This window comes from Apteryx mantelli, chromosome 4 (assembly GCF_036417845.1).
Source record: "Apteryx mantelli isolate bAptMan1 chromosome 4, bAptMan1.hap1, whole genome shotgun sequence".
Classification (NCBI taxonomy): Eukaryota; Metazoa; Chordata; class Aves; order Apterygiformes; family Apterygidae; genus Apteryx; species Apteryx mantelli.
This window is the reverse complement of record NC_089981.1, coordinates 66,104,552-66,124,111: the sequence shown is the minus strand read 5'-3', so window position 1 is coordinate 66,124,111 and position 19,560 is coordinate 66,104,552. Positions and strand designations below refer to the sequence as shown.

At 41.2% G+C, this 19,560-nt stretch overlaps 1 protein-coding gene across 1 annotated transcript in view; it reads right to left on the bottom strand.

Annotated features, from left to right (window-relative positions):
• LOC136990960 (neurexin-3) overlaps nt 1-19,560 on the bottom strand; it is a 309,599-nt gene that overhangs the window by 23,049 nt on the left and 266,990 nt on the right. The window contains exon 5 of the mRNA XM_067295682.1: nt 15,290-15,673. Coding sequence (XP_067151783.1) covers nt 15,290-15,673 — 384 coding nt within the window. The remainder of the gene's footprint in view (nt 1-15,289; nt 15,674-19,560) is intronic.

The window sequence follows — 19,560 nt, the reverse complement described above, 5'->3', positions numbered from 1 at the left end:
AAAAAAAAACCCAGCACAGTGTCTGAACAACCACACAAGGATTGCATTAACATTAAAGGTATAAAAAGTAGCACAAGACAGAAAGATACTGCTATTTTAAAAGAAAATCTCTGTGACCTTTAAGGATTTTTAATAAACATTGCTGGTCTAGGCAATGTAGTTCTTTGGGGGATATAACCTCAAATTATTAATACACATAACCAAAAGCTGCCCACATTTCTGTAATGAGAAAAGTAAAATGCTATATGCCACCTAGTAAGAACAGGAAAATGAGATGGATAACAAAAAAATAAATATCAATCACTAGGTCAGGTTTTATATCTATTCTCATGCCAAGATGTCAATTAAGCCTCAAGGAAAAATTATGAAACTGAAGGTCAAAGATTAACAAAAATTAGTATTTTGATGGTTTTCATTTCCCATCCTAGAATCTGAAGTACTTAATGACTCATGAATTTGTCACCTTGCATTCCTTCTATGGCTCAGGGAAGTCTCAGTATCCATGTTTTGCAGCTGGGAAAGAGGAGACCCAGAAAAGTGCAACTCATCTGTGGTGGTGACGAGCCAGAGTGAGAACCCCAAAGCATGTCTACATGGTGTATATTTGTGAAGCACTGAACTAGTGACATTATCTAGTCCCATGTATGTCAAGGCTTCTTTTGGGAGGGGCTCGATCAAATTTACTTATTAGCTCAGCAATGATGCTGAATTTACAAGGCACAAACACCCTAGGCTCACACAGTACACCTGTAGGTACTCCCCCTGGAGCAGTCAGCAGATACCCTTGCCTAGCAAACAGGACTGCACATACCTAAGCACAGCCCTTGACCATGCCAGATATATTGGAACACACTTTTTAAACAGCACCTGTGAAGTAGCTTTGAAAAGACTTGCATATAACACCATTTACTGTGCTTTTATCCCTTTCCACATCACTTATCTTTTAGTTAGCACACTCATGTTTCCTGAATATGCCTACCTGTTCATTTGTTCCTTAAGTTATAGCTTGTACGACTTAAGTTTTGTCTCGTAAACACATCTTTACTAACTTCCTCCATTTATTAATCTATCCAGGTCCTCGGACATTGGCCAGACATGCAGGGAATGATAGCTGAGTTAGTACGATGCAGGATAAGACAGAGAGACTGACCCAAGGGGAGCTCTACTCTAAACAGCTTTTCATTACTGTATGGCTGAAAGGCATGAGTGATTCAGCCATGCTCTTCTGAGTGAGAAAACAGGAGGGGAGGAGAACAGAAAAGAACTCAGGTTCTGATAATGAATTATCTCTATCCTATCAGACTACATAAGTACTCATCTCTATCAACTACTAATCAAATACCCAAGGACATCACCATGTCTGAAGAGATCTGCAAGTATTATTTTAGAGCCATCAAGCAGCTTTTTCCATGGGGAGAAAGTAGCTTAGCGACCTAAGAGCTTAATGACTGAATTATCTGATATCTTAGATTCATACAATTAAATCCCAGTGAACTTAATTCAATCCCTCAGCCTGAGTCTGTGGCTAATTACTTTTGTAATCTTGAGAAGGTACCTTAATTGCTCTATATCTCAGTTTCCCTAAATGTAAAATGATATCTATCACTTTTTGAAAATACTCTGCATATATGCAAAAATGCCACTGGTTTGCATAGGATCTTCACTTAGCATCCTCACCCACATTTAAATGTGGATGACAATGATTTAGGTTACTCTCATAGCACACAGACACGTAGAGGTCAGTAACTCCGAACAGCATTCCCTCAGCTACAACATTGCCTGTTGCTTGTAAGTTTAAAGACTTTCCCATCTGCTCTCTGTACAGAAGAGTACAGAAATTTATCTAAGTCCCCATCTTCGGTTTCTACAGAGAGAGAGAATAATACTGTGATTTGGCTGGCCCCACATTACCAGAACAGAGAACAGTGTAATATCCCTTGCCTGTGTGGAAAGATAGTCTCAACAAAGTGGCAGATACATTACAGTTCACTATCTGAACGCTTCTTCTTCACCTCAGTATTGAGCGTGTCACAGTCCAAACCTAACAAGCCTAATGCCAGGACTCACATATCTCCCCTACCGATTGCATCAGGCTGGTTTTCCTTCCTGCCCCAGAATCCTCCTAGGTGGCCTTCACCAAGGAGCTCAGGCGCATAACCCAGGAGCAAAGTTGAAGCTTGGGAAAATCAGAACACACAGCAAACTGTAAGCACTCAGTCAGACAGTGAGTTACAGCTCTTGGCACACATGATCTCTTCTTCTGTGCCTAATGGGATACTCCTGAAAGGGATCCAGATGGGAGGAGAGAGCCATAGGTGCAACACAGTTTCTGTTGGTCAAGACTTTGATGAGGCACATAGATCCACAGTGCATCTCACCAACTGCCAGGCTAGTATCACTCCCTAATCAGAGCAACAGGTTGTCTGGGAAAAGCAGCTCTCAGCAGACAGGAGGTGGCAGGTGTTCCAAAGCCTATTCTGGAAGATTTACCGACTGAGGCTGTACTAGTAGTGCACAGACTAGGGTACGAACAGTGGGCAACACATATATACACATACAAAAAAGGGTAAATGACCAACTTATAAACTGTTATGGCTTGTCTCAGGATAAAATAATACAAAAGACAGACAGATGTGCTTAATAAATAGTCACCAGCCAAACAGGGAAAGACAAAAAGAAAAGAGAAATCACAGTAGTGTAAATCAGCTTTGGCATGCTGATTGATAATCTACATTCTGTCATTCTAACTTTATGCCCAGGTTTGATCAAGAGGCTGTGTGCTCAAAAGCAATCCCATAAAAGCACTGTATTTCGCACTCATCTGTATTCACAGTGGACATGACCAAGACCAGTGGACCTCTTCTTTTGTCTTTCCCTGTTTGGCTGGTGACTATTTAATAAGCCTTCTCTGCTGTCTTTTTATACTATTTTATTCTGAGAGAAGCCATAACAGTTTATAAGTTGATCATTTACCTTTCTTTGTTTTTGTATAAATGTGTGTTGCACACTGTTCATACCCTAGTAGGCAAGAGCAATGTCATAAAAGCACTGTCTTTCTCACTCTCATCTGTATTCACAGTGGAGCAGGTTTTCACTTTATGGCTGCAACGTTCTTGTTTCTTCTGCAGGTCCATTAGCACTGTGCACGCTGCACGATCAATACCAATTCCAGCCAATCCTTTTCTGCCTTTTTTTATTTGGACGCAAGTCCTCCTGTGCGCTGGATCCATTACTCTCTGACACCACTGTTTGTAGTTTTCCTTTATGTTTTGATTCTGTTTTTAAAACAGCCCAGTGCCTTTGACTTTAAACAAAAAATTAAAATATAAAGCAAAACCAAAATGAGACATTTAAAAAATAGCATGATAAATCATTTCATGATAAATCATTTTAACTCATATTTCTCTTTACTCTGATCCATTTTGTTTTGCCCGACTGCTTAACCTGAAGAAGTTGCAGACTATAAAATGACACAAGAAAAAGATGTTAGTCATTGATTTGACAAAGCTCTATCATTCCTTCCCTTCTCCTCTTTTCTCATATCCCAAGAAATCTTCCTGGACATTCCTTGTTCTTCTGCACAAGAAAGGTAAGTGAATTTTAATTGCACTGGAAGTTGAGGTGGCTGGGGGAACCTGATTGAGTTAGGGAAATTGCATACAAGCACTTGAACAAGATAAATAACTATGATGTTTCCACTGGAAAAAAGAGGACAATAATCTGGGAGAGCAGTAAATCTCCAACCTACTGAACTCTGGACAGAGTCTCCACTTTCCTTGCCAAGGTAGCTAATGCCAGCTCCTCCACACCAAGTGGTTCTCCCAGCATCAGACCAGGACTGCTTGACGGGCGAGTGAAGAGTTAACAGGACTGAAGTTTGTCAATTGATATGCAGAAGAACTGATAGCACAAGAGCCACGTGCACAAAGCTGTTGAACAGAGGACTTAACAGGACTAAAGTCCTCTACCAACCGATATGCGCAAGGACTGATATGCTATGCGCAAGGCTGCGGAATGATTAACAAGACTGGAGAAGTGAAGTCTGCCACCTGGAATCTGCACGGACCCCCGGGGAGGGGAGAAGCAATACGGAGGTGCTGTGGTCTTGCCTTGCTAGCAGGGTCCTCCCAGCAGACAAACAGACAGTCCTGTGATTGTGAAACTCGCAAAAAGTCAGCAAAAGCAGTGTTTGCCCAGAGCCCCAGCCGTATAAAAAGAGCCTTGGCAGCTAGGAGAGTTTGAGCAGGGACGGGAACGTGACCTGATCATCCTCTCCGGCTGGACCGTGAGTATTCCCCCCCCTCCCCTTTTCCTGGGACGCTGGGTTAAGGTAACTCCTCGAGGTTGAGAGCCCTCTCACTAGGAGAGTGAAGAAGAAAGCTTTCAAGTAGGGATAAGCAGTCCTTCCAATTAATAGCGCAGTAATCGACGGTTTCGGGTTATCCTTTCTAAATTAGTAACTGATGGTTTTGTGTTATCCTTCCTAAATTAGTAATCGCATTATTTTAATGGATGTTACTAATCCAAGAACTTGTGTGAGGAAATAAACATCTTTATTATTATTATTATTATTATATTACTGTCTCAGTTGTTGCTATCGAACCTTCATAGCATGACAGCGTGACACTGCTGAAAAGTAAACTGCCAACTATTATCTGTGCCTTACTTTATCCACATGCTCAGCAGACCAACACTGTGTTCAACAAGAAAAGCTGGAATTATTTGAAAAACAGCTATGAGGCAAGCACCTTGGCTGCAATACAAAATCTTCTGCCAGAAACACTGGACAGAAAGACTAAGATTCAGCACTGGTCAGTCCTGAGAGAAAATGGAATAAACAAATATGAATGCAGAATAAAGGCAATTTGCACAAATCGGACAAGAGGGCTGACCAAAGTGGAACAGCACTAACTTGCTACCTGATTTACATCAGAAAGCTGGACCACAGAAGAAGAGAACTTCACTGTCTCCCTGGGGAGATGGTAACGAAATGGCAAAAACTTGGATGTCTTCATGACTTGGAAATCATTGTTAGGCTTCCACCTCTAGGAACAGAGAACCTGCATGCTGAGATTAGTGAAAGGACTGCAGTTTTTTGTATGATTTCTTGAGATATTAAGAAAGTCTTTTCTTTGACCTCATTTTTCTCTTCAGTCACAAATATTCAAGACAATTATTTTTTTTAAAGAAAAAAAACCCTATAAAATATTTGAGATTTTTTTTACATTCTTGTTTCTTTGTCACTACTTAGCAAGCATATGTTTCCTGCCACTCATTTGTTCAAGGAGAAATCTTACCATAACACGACAGATGACACATGCAGCATGAACTCCAACCTACTCTGCTCAGCACAAAAACCTTTGCTCTATTCCCCAGGCTGTGTACACTAAGATACCTCACAGCTCTTTCTGTCTTCAGCTTTCCTCTTATAGTCACAGAGGAACCCAGAGCTATTAAAGAGGCCCTCCTTTCACCACAGCACTCTGCAGCTCTACCAAAGACCAGGTAGGTCAGGAAGACTGATCTACCTTCTAATATCTAAGGCAAATACTCCTCCAAGAGAGGAATAAGGTATTTTAAAAGACAGCCACTACTCTGTACATATTTCCCATTCTGAGCTCAAGCATAGCAATCCCAGACCTGTCAACCTAACATGCATTTCAGCTGAGGGCTGAATTGTCATTTTCCATTTTTACTCATTTAATGAAAGGTAGCGGATAAAAATTCAGTATTTAAAATACTATATTTTTCTTTGCTCAGCAGCTTGAAACAGGGCCTGTGGGTACTGGGGTAGTCAGACTTAAAAATCTAATTCCACATTGACTCCATTTGAATCCTAAACTCAGGTGCTTTGATACAATTGACAACAACCAGGCCTGTCCTCCTGCTCGCTTTAGCAATATCACAACATGAAGGATTACACTTCTTCCTTGTTTAGAAACAGAAAAACATTAAGTTGCTAACACAAGATTAGGCTGGTAGCAAACCTTTACCCAGAGGGGCCTAGGCTGACCAGAAGAGAACATTGCCTTAACAGGCAGGACTTTACAAGTCAAAACCTGCAGGCCATAAAAAATGGAAACATCATGAAACCAACAGCCCTTCTCAGCAGGCATCTTTTCTTGTACATCCTCCTTGCTGCAGCATATCTTCAGTGGGATGACTTTTGCATCAATGTGATGGATATCTCCCAGCTTTTAGGTTTTATCTGTCCACCTACCCACCACCTATAATCATTGTAAAGCAAGAAGTAGCTCAGAAACTTGTATTTAAGATTTGTTTTTCAGGATACAGTTTCCCTCCTCAGCATCTATCTCCTCATTTTAAATTCTTTATCCTGGATTGCCTGAAATGAGGATGCTGGCAAGGAAGCAAATAAACAAAATGAAAATTGTTTCATTTATGCATTCGTGGATCCTTTAACAAGTGAGAGAGAGCGATTTCCCTCTGGAGAGTCATACCTTGGACTCTGGTATCCTAGTGGGGGGATTCACAAGGATACCTGCTCTAAACTCAAGCAGATGAGCTGTTTGTTGATTAACTGCGTATGAGAGAGGGCAGCAGACAAACCAAGCAGATCTGACTAGCCAATATACATCGCCAAGCATGACCTTTCCATGCTTGTGGTGACGGCTGTGCTTTTGCATCCCTTTCCATATCACATGATAGCCTCATCCATCAATCAAAGTGTCCAAAGGATGATTGTCTATCTCCATATGGAGGCAGAGTCAATTAAGGGAGAGTCCTTAATGCCAAGTCATTCCCCCTGAGATGAAGAGAAGAAGAAAGGAGACAGAAAATGACAGCACTGCGCCAGTGTCTGCCTTTCAGCTTGAAGGCTTGGGCTGGGCAAAGCAGAGAGACAGAAAGCTAATTTCACAAATAACATCTCCAAGGCCTATATAGTAATTTTAAATATTGGAAATATTTTTTCATGACAAATGAATCTGCTTTGTCCTGGCCACTTCCATGAAGATATTCCATCAACTGCAGGGACGATTGGTAGTTTCACCAGAAACACAAAATAGTCCGATTCCAGAGCATGGAGAGGAAAGAGGGCATGAAGTCATGGGACCAAGATCAGCCACTGAGCAATAAGAGACCTCAAACATCCCATTTAGTCTGAAATATTTCTTGCACCAGATCTCATCAGGTCATCTCTAGGCACCTGACAGATCATAACAGATGCAGTGCATATTCAAATAAGCCCATTCTGGATCATACATCTGACATATCATTGTATCTGTCACGTCTTGCTGGGAGTTACAGCGAAACCTAGGATGAGAAGGTTAAAGAGTATTTCCTTTCTACACAGTGTCTTTTTCACTTCAGTTGATCCAAGATTTAGTAAAGGATCTTGCCCTGATGCAGCGCATTTCAGGCAAAACTGACCTGCTCTGCTAAGCTTTCCTTTAATTTGAGAGTTAACTGAGCAGCGTATCTTGACTTACAGCTGGTTTGTATTAAGGAGATATTGTTGCTCTGAGCTGCCATTTGTAAACAAGCAGATAAACCAATATGCCACTACAGTACTAGTCCTGTAGAAGAGGCCAGTAAGAACAAGACAGTAAAAAGCATCAACCTGATGCTCTTACTGACCACCCATGCAAAATCTCTTCTTCTTTTTCAAGTGCCCTTGTAGGAGTTAACAGTAGCACAAAACCTAATACAGTTTTGGATGATGTTATTTATTGAACTGGGAGAAACTTGGTGAAAACTACAAACCTAAAGATATGGAAGCCTTTAGAAGAGTATTCAGGTTAGAAAAGACCTTCAGCATGACCAGTTATTATCCACTCAACAATAAAAAGCTAGAAACAGAGCCCACAGCACAGAAGTTTAGGGAAAGATGGCAGAAATTATTTTCTTCTGTGGCACCAATTAACATATTTAGATCAGATAAAGAGCGCCTGTAGTGCTGACAAATTAACATGCAGCATGGAAGGCAGGAGTTGCCTTAAATATCAAGAGCATATGATGATGGAGAGGGGGATGAAGAAAAAGGAAAGAACACAGATAAAAATCACAGTCATGTCATTATAAAATATTGGAGAGAAAATCATTTGATTTTCATAGTCTCAGATTTGCCAGCTGCTCAACAGATGCTGTTGGAGATTGTCACATCAATGAGACTTTGAAGTTAAAGTTCAGCAGCCTAAAGGCCATGAAATGACCTTTCCCCCCAAAATATAATCACTCTGACTGCAGAATTAACTATACACTCCTCTGTACAGAGGATATGAAAGGGATTGCAAGGTAACAAATGCTATCACTTGCCCTGGAAACAACATATATTCAGAGTAGCTTTTGAGTGAATACGGACATTTATGAGCAAAGTTATGATGACTGGGAAGGATTGTAATATGACATCCCACAACTGAGAACCATCATGAAGTTGTTTCCTCACATTGTTTCTCTTCCCTTAAAAGTCCCACCTTGGCACTGTCTTTACTGGAGCTAGTGCAATATCTCACGTGCATCTTGGGAACTGCTTGGATGTTAGAAAGAAGTTACCTCCACAAGGCAAAAAAAACAGCAAGCAAAGAAAACAAAAATGGAGGATACAAAATCTAAGGCTTTGAAAACTGAAACATAGGTAGAAGTTGAGTTTACAGAAAGCTTGAGCTTAATACAGTAAGTAAGCCAGCACTTAGGCAACAGAATGCTAGCCTTATATACTGAGGCACTCAGTCATCCGGAGAGATATGAGGGAGCTAGGTACAAAAAGCCCAAGCCTGCATTTCTTGAACACAACTGTGTGTACAACAAATGCTACATTAATACCTTCTTGGGCCAGTCATAGAGGGCAACAGTCACATGTATTAAGCTACTGTATTACAAATGGATTGATGATAAGTAAGAAAATGAATTTTTCATACAAATGCCCTTAAAAACTAACACCCCTTAAATAATATTGAATGGAGCCTTTACAATAAAAATTAGTAAGCAGCAAATTCAAAAAGGTGTGAAGGGATGACCTGAACCTTTTTCCAAACTCAAGTGGAATCTTTTTTTCTGCTCTTTGGAGACATTTTGGGAAATCATACAATAGGGACCTATCTGGCACTTGTAAGACAATGAACAAATGAGCTCTAAAAGAGACCTTCTGATAGCTAACATCTGTGATGTTATCCCACAGAATCATAAAAATTATCATGGTATTTTGACTTCCCTAGAATCTTTGGATATCCAAGATTTGTCTGGGATTAAAAGTATTAAAACACAGCAGCAAAGAATTTTCTCCTAATATGTCCGTCATTCTTGGAACCATCAGTACTACAAGAAAATCTGTTCTCAGCAAATATCTAGCACGACACTGCAAACTCTAAAGGTCTGGACAGTCCAAAAAAGCATCAACATATCTGAGGGTTTTTTTTTTTTTTAAAGAAGCCTTCAAATATGTAATCATCACCAAACAACTTCACTGAAACAAAAAAAGAAATCTGTGCTGCTACCTGTGCTTGAGACAGCAAAGGATGCAGCACTTAAACCAAGTAAATGATTTTGTAGCATTTCTTATTGCTAGTAATTTTACAGCGTCTCAGTTTATTACATACATAATGGGCAGATGTGTGTTGTCATTAAACTGCTCTTAGCAAACACTGCCATAAAGGTACTTGGCAGATAATAAAATGGAATGTGAAGCCCTATGCTCAGCATCAGCATTACCAACAGCAGATGCATTGCTGTTCACAAACAGTATGCCACAAAACACAGATAAAGCCTGGTTGCTCAGGAGTTAATCACCCATCTGTGAGCAAACCCAGACAGGAAGGGACAGTGGTTCCAGCTCCTGAGAGAACTAGAATGGGATATCTGCGACTTGCAACACTGAGTGCAGCTCAGGAAAAGGACTGAAACAAGATTTCTTTTGCTTACCTGGAAAGGACTCAGGGTATGTCCAGTTCTTAGCAATCAACTTCAAAGGTTTAAAATCTAAACCTCAGTGCCCCTTATCTCAGTCCTAAATTGCTGGCACTCTCATACCAACCTGCATTTTCTATTCTTATTAGTGTACATCTCTTAATCAAAAAATGTTCAATCAGGAGAATTAAGTAGGAGAAAGAATTAAAGAGTGAGTGATGAACATTTGATTTTCATTGGTCTAATACTATTTGATTTTAAATGTTTTTTTGCTTTGTGTCCCTCTTCCTGGGCTGTTGCCCTCTGTAGTCCCTCTCACAGCATTAGGTAGAAGGAAAGCACGCAAAAAGCTTTCTGGATTAGCAGAGGACTAGATCACACCCACCCTTTTGAGTCCATGGCATTTTCACTGCTGCTACAGAAAACGGCTAATCTGAATACCGTACAGGTTCCCCTCCTCCTGCTTGCTTAATGCCATGGCTTTTGGGTTCTTTTCAGAAAATAGTATGGGTTTGTAAGGAGATACTGTCTTATCACAACAGAGAAGTACATCATCCTCCATGAGCTAGCTCTCAACTTCCACATCTAACACTTTCATTAAGTGAAATTAACAGGGGGCTGCAGTGGCCTGACACTGCAACCAAATGGCACAGAAGAAATTAACTAGCTAAAAACCACTAAAGAGCCTTCACAGTAACTACACCCTGCAACCCTTCTTGTTGACAGACTTACTCTCACCTTAAATTCTATTGGCTTAAGTGTGAGAAGCTATTTCACATGCAACAAGAGGAATGTGCTACCCATTTCATTGGAAGATCCTTTTCGTCAGCTCTCACAAAGTCTGCACTATCTCTGATGAGAGAAAAGCATTTGGAAAGCATTCCCTTGGGCTTTCAGATATTTTAGGTCCTTTATTTCAAGCTAACAAGCCACAAAGGTGGACCTCCTGGGACAAGGTGCTCTAGAAGAGAGAAGTTGTGCTGCAGCCACTGTTCTCTGATATTCCTGTTCTCTCTAAAAGCCAAGGATGCAAGAATGACTAAATGCTATGAAGAGTACTGCCTCTAGCTTTTCTTTGCTAATGCCCAATACAATAACCTTCAAGATCTCACAACCTCAGTACGAATCCTCAATATATGCTTACAATCATTATGAATTTCCATCACAAATCCACTCCACTGTTACTGCCATTCATTTCAGAGGGACCTGAAAACTGCCTTTCAGTTTAGGAGTCTTTCTGGCTGGATTAAATCTTGATCTCCACCATACATACTCTAATCGGATACAAAATAGTGTGGCAGAGCTTGGGGAGCAGGCATGCGAAGATAATTACCACATTCATCTTAGAGATATGCAGACCCAGCTCTATTCAAGGACTTACTATGACCAGAAATTCCTGAATCTATTGCCTGTCCTGATGTCTCATTCTCTCATCCCTGTTATTTGCAGAGACTCAGTCCGTGTAAATGTGATTTTGAAGCTGACCCAGTGGTAGAGCAGCACATGTCCAAGGCCTGCTGACCAGCGCGCGCACAATGCCGAGTCCCAGCTGTCAGTTACGTCCTGCTGTGGGTACAGCCAGTCCCTCTGGGGAGGGTAGAAACCTTTTTTGTCACTATTGGGACACAATAACACTGCTCTGACAAAAGATCTCAAATCCTGCAGGTCAAGAAAACTAGGAGTTAGTGCTTGAACCTAGAGGGAGACCCTAAGCACCTTGCAGGATCAGGCCAATGGATGGCAATGTGTCTGTTCCCCCAAATCAGTGCAAATCCTGTTTTTGTAAGGCCACAGCAGAGCACCTCAGGCTGCTGCTATCTTGTGTTCAGCCACACTCATCATAGCAGTGTCTAAGCTAAGTGTAGGACTTTTATAGATCTGCTTTATCCAGATGCATCTTCCTTTTCCACCCTTAACCTTAAGGATGGATACAAGGTACTCAGAGCATCACCTACAGGAGGGACTGTAACCTGTCTGTCAGCTTGTTTTCTATATTCTTTGCCTCACACCTCCATCCCAAACAATACGTACTTTTTTTCATCATCTGGTAGCCTTGGCAGTGTGGCACTATCGATTCCTGCCCAGTACAGATAACTACTTTCTTGAGTGCAGCACTACTGAATTATCAGACCAGAATCTCCACGTAATCAACAAAACGAGTCAGGCAAATCAACAAAAGGAGGCAAGCAGATCACGTAACTGCTCTGAACTTCCCCTGAGAAGCAACTACTTCCCTCCACTGACTGCACAGGGAACTTAGGCATTTAGTACAGGCCCTCCAAATCAGTGCCAGGCATCTACTTTTTTAATCTTCTAGAACTTATCTGAGTCATCTAAAGAAGGAGGTGAGAATACTATTTTAACTGAGTTCATGCCACTTGCAAAGCCAGTATTGATCCCATGTCTTCTTTCCTGCCTTGCTAGACAACCACACCACTGTTCCCTTTGAAGTGCTCTTGTGCAAGCTCTAAAGTTTCAGAAATTTGTCCAAAAGCTGCAATGCTTACAGCAACTCCTTAATTTCAGTAGTGTCTCCAGAAGACTCTTCTCACCCATGATTTCCAAGACTGCCATACTAATTTAGGCTGCATTACAGAAAGATGCTAGAGAATGGAAACCTCAAGGATTTAAGAAAACAAATAAAGGGTGTGTTGCCAAGTCTGCATAAGCTCTGGTGCAAAGTGTGAAATGGGGACCAGTCTAGCTAATTACCAGCACTTGCCTCTGCCTTTGCATAGCTTCACAGCCTGACATTGAACGCTTCTAGCCCATGAACCCCACTATGCTTTCATTTCCTGTCCCTTCTCTGTCATCTGCCAGTGGCTACAGAGTCAAAAAGAAACATGATCTCACAAACAGATCAAGCAGAAGACTAAGGAGGGCCTTGCTTATGTGAAGTGCTTTGTCTCAACCTTTTTTAGGATCAAACCTTGGTGTCTTCTCATTCTGATTTCAATGGCAAAGACACCAATAAAAGTTTAACTGACAGAAGCCTTCAGGATTTCTCCTCTGAGAATATTTCTTCATTTAGCTAGCTTGCTAGCAGATAAGTGCAGGAACAACACACTATTACCAAAAGTCCCAGAGCAGTCTCCAAGCACTTTCAACTCCTTGAAATAACCCGCTTTGGATGCGGGGGATGGGAGGCTTATTAGACACAAACAGGTCTTTGCCATATCTCATCCCATCTATGCAATCTCAATTACCTCCAAGGAGGGATTACTTTACCCTTGGAAGCTACAATGCTTTAAATATGAAAATGCCATTGTCCGCTTGCAACACTGACAATACTGAGTGATTGATTAGATACTAGCATTGTAAGAACAAATTTGAGACCTTGGCAGTAGTGTTCCACTCTGTGACTTAACACAATGCAGCCATAACAAGTTTTCTCCATCTACACAGAAGTGCTGCATGACCAGATCACTGCAACCAAAGTTTATGACGTATCCAGTGTAATTTGCTGGGTATACAGCCACATTAATTCCTGTCAGTACAGGACAAATTCCCACAGGCTTTAGATATAGGTGACATATTAAACATTGCATATTTGTACTGTCTCATCATGAATAGAAAGAAACCTCTTTTCTAATTATGACACAATCAAATCCTTTTTAGAGTCCCTTTTAGACGTATAACATCACCATTCATATGGCAAAGTATAAAATGTATGAGAAATATAGCATTAGAAATATAGAAATGCTATACCTGGAAAATAGGAGATAGATTTTACCATCAGTAACAAATGAATCATATGCTTCTCTCCCTGGAGATGTACAGGTCTTTGGCATTTTTAGCGCCTTAACTAAACACTGGTTAAGTATGTGCTTTGCTTTTTGAGAAAGAGTGATTTTGCTGGTAGCTAACAAGCATACAAGATCCTTTACTCTAGAATCCCTTTTCCTTTAAACTATGGTCTTTACACAAAATCTTGGGCTGCAGACCCCTTCCAAGAGTTAAACTCCACTCTCTTAACAGGACAGCCTAAGGATCGAAAGGAAGTGATACAGCCCTTCTCAGATAACAGATGGTGGGGACTGGAAGAGAGTGTCAGTAGCTGATTTTATTAAAAACCAGCACGCTGCTTCTACCTTCTTCCCGTTACATGCCAGTCTGGCTCCCTCCAGCCCTGCGGCAGCTCCCTAATCACTGCCTGAAAGTGCAACTGTGTGGCAGCATCTCTTGCTTTGATTCCCTTCCCAGTTCCCATCTCAATTTTTCTGCTTCCAGCAGTATTTGGGTTACAGGCCAGCTGACACCACAACTTGCTACAACCTTTGGGTGTCAGACCATAAGAATGAAAAATATCATTGTTGACCTGCAATTCTTTTGGTCATAGAGGCAAAATCATTGTGTGCCAATGCCATCTCCTGATATCAAGTAGTAGTTTCAGTGCAATATGAAGCGGCAATGTAACACCATGGTAAATTTTGTGGAGTCAACACAATTCAATCTGTACAACTTTTTTCTGGATACAATCCACAAACATTCATTCCTTGTGAGCTTCTTGTACTGCCAAGGAAAACCACAGGTATGAAAGTCATATTTTGCCTGACAACGAGCCAAAACCACTAAGGGCTCTGTAGTTTCAAGTTACAGTCAGAACAAGTTTCTCTGGATTAAGGCCTCTGAAGCTCATGTGTCTTTTATGTTGTCCTGGACCGCAACATCACTGTTTTGTTAACGTTAAATAATCTCTGATTCTAACACTTATATTTATTAGAATCTCAAGTTCCCACACCAGTAAACATATGCTTATGCAATTGTCTTTCTTATTCATGCTGCTGGCCAGAGTTTGGCACAGTTATGAATTTCAGCCAGACTTGAGATTCATCTCTCCTAACTTAAAATGCTTGCATGCCCTTAACCTACAGATTTCCTTTCACTGATCATAAAAGGAGTAAAAGGCAACCCTATAGACATCTAAAGGTCCATGAGATGAATCCTGTTCTTTATATCATTAGTTAGCTTTAGATTGTCTTCTGAGAGCCAGATTCATGAGACAGATGTGAGAGAGAGTCCAGAAAGTACCAATCACAGGGTTGGTCACTCCTAATACTCCGTCACAAATAAAGATCAAGGGTAAGCATAACTGCAATTTTGTGGGGAAACAATGCATTTATGGCAGCGCTTCTTTTTTTATCATATCTGTTCAAAACATAATCACACAACAATGGGACAAAACAATTCTCAAGGTCCTGGCTGGGTAACCCTCTAATGTTTTCAAGAATCACCTAATCCATTGTAGTCTACAAGAGAGCGCTGCTGAGTTGACATTGATATAGCCAATGCACATGCATCTGGAACTCAGCATTGGCAAGACCAACGCAGGACTTGAGTAGGTCTCATGGAAACACTGGATTTTGTTCTGGTGCTCCTGAACACCTTCAGCTTTACATAACTGAGGTCAGAAAATACAGCTTACCTCGCTCACATGTTCTACCCCAATAGCCAGTGCCAGTGCAGTCACAAATGAAGCGGTTCCAGCCATCCTTGCAGACTGCATTATTTTTACATGGGTAACTGTCGCATTGCTTGTTGCTGAGGCGGGAGCAGGAGGATTTGACTCCTGCTGCGTTCTGTGCCTCTGCCAGCTGCCGGATGTTCTTGCTTCGTCCATCGATGAACAAGTCTCGGATACAGCCAACGTAGCCATAGTTCAGCATTGCTGTCCAGAGCTCTGTGGGAAGGATGAGGGCTGCCCGGTTCTCAGGGAGCCCACCCAGATACATGTCACCTTCCAGATCCAGGATTTCACTTTCCCCGCTAGCAGTGAATGGGGTGCGTCTGCTGTTCACTGATATAGTACCTAAGTAAGGAGGATAAGGAGTCATCAACCAACGCTTTCATTTACAACCTCAGTCTAGTTCATTTCTTTCAATAACTGAGTACAGTTTAAAGTCCAGTACAAGAGAATGAAGATTCCTCCCTGCTCAAACGCACTCCTGATAGAGACAGTGCCTCCCACACAGCTTTCCCTTCTCTTGAGCACAGGTCATAAATGCTTCCATGCAGCGACTGGATCGTCATATGTTGGTACCTCAATTAACATTATAAGGTCAGTAGTATAACAATACAATGGCTAAACAATAACATACAAAAATTGAGCATTATTCAATGGTATTCACCCAGCAAAGCAAAAACATACTGAGAATGTACTGGAATTTGATGGTATCAGGACTGGACAGGAAAAAAACAAGTAAAAAACTATTAATTCACACTGCATAGCTCTTACAGAAAATATTTCATAGTAACTTTAAAGCTGGACCTGAATGATGGGACCAAATGGACCTTCATCAAGTTTTTAGATGATGTCAAATTGGGGGGAATGATTAATACATTGGAGGAAAGACAGGGCTACCATTCAGAGAAACCCTGACAAGCTGGAGGAATGGGCTGATAAAAATCTTTTCATGTTCAACGATGATAAATACAAAGTTTTGCACGTGGGACAGAATAACCTCACACATCAGTACAGGCTGAAGACCAACTGGCTAAGGAGCAACTCTGCAGAAAAGGACCTGGGGATCTGATGAACAACAGCTTGAACATGAGTCAACAGTGTGTACTTGCAGCAACAAGAGACTCTGATTGCAGTTTGCAGCAAGGGAAATTCCAACTTTAGAGAAAGAAAAACATTTCACCATGAAGGCAGTCAGACACTAGAACAGGATCTCAGAGAAGCTGCAGAATCACCATCCTTGGAGACATTCAAATCTCAACTGTACACAGTCCTCAGCAACCTGCTCTAAGTTTGAAGAAAGCCCAGATTTCAGCAGAGTTTGGAGTAGAAACCTCCAAAGGTTTGTTCCAAAACAAATTATTCTATAGTTTTACAAAGAAAGTTAAGTATCCTAACTTGCATTTTACACATGGGAAAACCGACGTATAGAAAGGTAAAGATCATGTCTGAAGAAGAGTTATTATTAAAACTGTAGTATCTTCCACATGCTCCAAGCAAGATGTGGGCAAACTGCATTAAAGCTATTCATATATATTGCAAGAAATTATCCTAGCACAGAAAATAATCAGAACATGTAATACAGAAATATAATCAGAACACATGAAACAGGTGCAGAGTGACTTGTTTAAGGTTAGGTAGCACATCTAAAGGAAAGTAGGGAACACAGTGCTGGTCTCTGATGTCCCAAAACAACGTGCTCTTCTGAAGAGCATTCAGCAGGTTTTGTGATAGGGACATCTGCCACTCAGCTGAGAATCAGCAATTCACTCTCCCAGTCAACACATCCAACTGCCTTGTCATTGAGGTACTCTGCCCCCAGAGACAACTATCCATGCTTTAAGATTAATTCCAGACCACAGCATTTTTATCATACATTCCTACGATAAGGTGGGGGAGTTCAGTTAATAGAGTCAGCTCTCTTTCACGACTCTGTAAGAAAGTGCAGTCATGTGCATATGCTCTTCTTTTCCTTCAGTTGTAATAGGGGTCTTTTTAGATAGAGAACAGCACATATGACACAGAGACAAGTTATTTCATGTGTGCGATGTTTGGTAATAACTTAGGAATAATGTCAGAGGCAGCAGAGTGTTGGAAGCAATAGAGGTGTTACAAATTAAAGGCTCAGAGAAAGCCAGGGTTGTTTGATGAATCATTTTGTAAAAATAAGCTCTACCACTGCAGATATTTTACCCTTTAGATGGTAAGAAAATAGAAGACATGACAATACACCTACAGTTGTAAAGGCAGAGCGTCAGAGGCACAGGATCACAGCCACTCTTCCTATGTCTGTGCCGACACTCTTCAAAAGCTGTTTCACATGTGGAGTACACATTACCCAAAAGACCAGAACGAATCAAGATGCTGGAGGGTTGAGCTCCAGAGAAGTGCTACTGTAGAGAAAACAAGCACCATCTGCAAAAACCACAAGGGTGAAGAACCTCTCCTTTCCTCTCCTCCCCTGCCCCCCCACCCCCAAAAGAGAAGAAATACTATAAAGCTAGGGCAAAGTGTAAAACCTGGAAAAAGAAAATGTGCTGGCCATCAGCCCAAACTTCCTGACAGTGTTTTGCAGCTGTTTCTGTAAAGAAATAGTACTAGTTTCAGTGCATAGGACTTATAAGACCAAGCTGTTGGGATGGGAAAATTACGAATTGACCCTAGGAAGAAGGAGATAGATGAGCTGACATCTTTTTTGAATCGTATGTTTGTGACTCTGTTGAGGCAGACCAAATCCCATCCTGAGAAATCAAAAGCACCTAAGTGTCTCCTTCCCAGTCCCTCAGGCACTTCACATAGGGCTAAAAACAAAGCAGCACAGAAAACAAGCAAAAAAAAAACCAACAAAAAAAACAGGTATCACTGAAAACAGAGCTGGTATACAAAGGAGTACAATGATGCAACTGTACAGTGAGCCTTCTAGTAAGATTTTTAGTGTCTGAGTGGGTGGGATAATGTGTGTGTTTTGTAGCTGATGACCAGCTGAAAACATTTTCTTGTGTAACAGACTCAGTGTTCCCCAGCTAGAAACAGTGACAGGTTTTGTGGACACTTTGTAGGAGCTTTCCCCAGGGACAGAAAGGTTATAGGATGCTAGGCGTCTGTGTCCCAGCTGTCAGCTCCTGTCAGAGTATGGAGAAAAAACAGCTTTTGTAGCTCTGGCAGCCAGCACAGACCAAAGCATACAAAAAGCCTAAGGGGACTAGATATGCCAGAGGTTATTTGAGCAAGACTGCCACGCTTCCCTAGCATTTGTGCTCCTGTCTTAGTACCTTGCAGTAGGGAATATTTAGATTTTCAGGCTATTTTGCTAAGCTCAGCAGAGCCTGACGCTTTGGACTGCTTCAGAAATGGGAAGAAGGAGGGGAGATGACACCTAATAAAGGACTAGATGCTTTACTAATGAGAATCAGAACCTCTAGGTCACTAGCTCATTAAACCCAAATGGCTATTTTGTGGCCTACGTGAAGCGAGTTCATTATTTCAGTTCATTTTCTAGAAGACAGGCATCCTGCGTGTAACCATCCTCTGGTCTACACCTGGGAGAAAAGCCAAGGACTAAACAAGAAGGGATGCTGAACTTCCTTTTCACACCTACCAAAAGCACCGCAGGATAAGAATGGTTGATGCTTGGTAAAGGTATGGTGTGGAGAACTCAATGCCAGTACTCTGGTTATCTGGAGAGACAGAAGACATTAGTCACTAGGACCATTAACCCAGTACTTGTCACCAGCAGAAAATTCAATAAAGAAAAGAAAGAGTGAGAGAGAACATGCAAATTTGTTCATTCTTGTTCAACAAAATGCTTTTAATTCAGAATCTGTTATCTCCAATCAGTGTTCAGGCCATTACAAACCTCCCTGCCAGGCAATGAACAAGAAAGTCTTGCGTTCTCCTGCACCAAGTAGCAATGCCGTCAGTTGCACCCTCCCCTAGCCAAAACGAATGCGCATCCCTCTTTCTTAGCCCAGTGCTTGGTGTCATTTGTTTCTCCTTCTGCTGCTGTCTCTCCAAGGACCAGACAGTCCCCAAATAAGCAAGCAAAAACGAAGGCAGTACTGAATGCTACTAATTGAGTTTATCCTTGCAAGTTAATTAAATTTTAGTAATTCTAAAGAAATCAAAGCTCTATTTCTTTCTTTATTTATTTATGGTTTCCTTTATAAAATGTTTCTATCGATGTCTTTAGGAGATAGCAATACGTATTAAATCCCAGTAGAGCTCCATGCCAAATA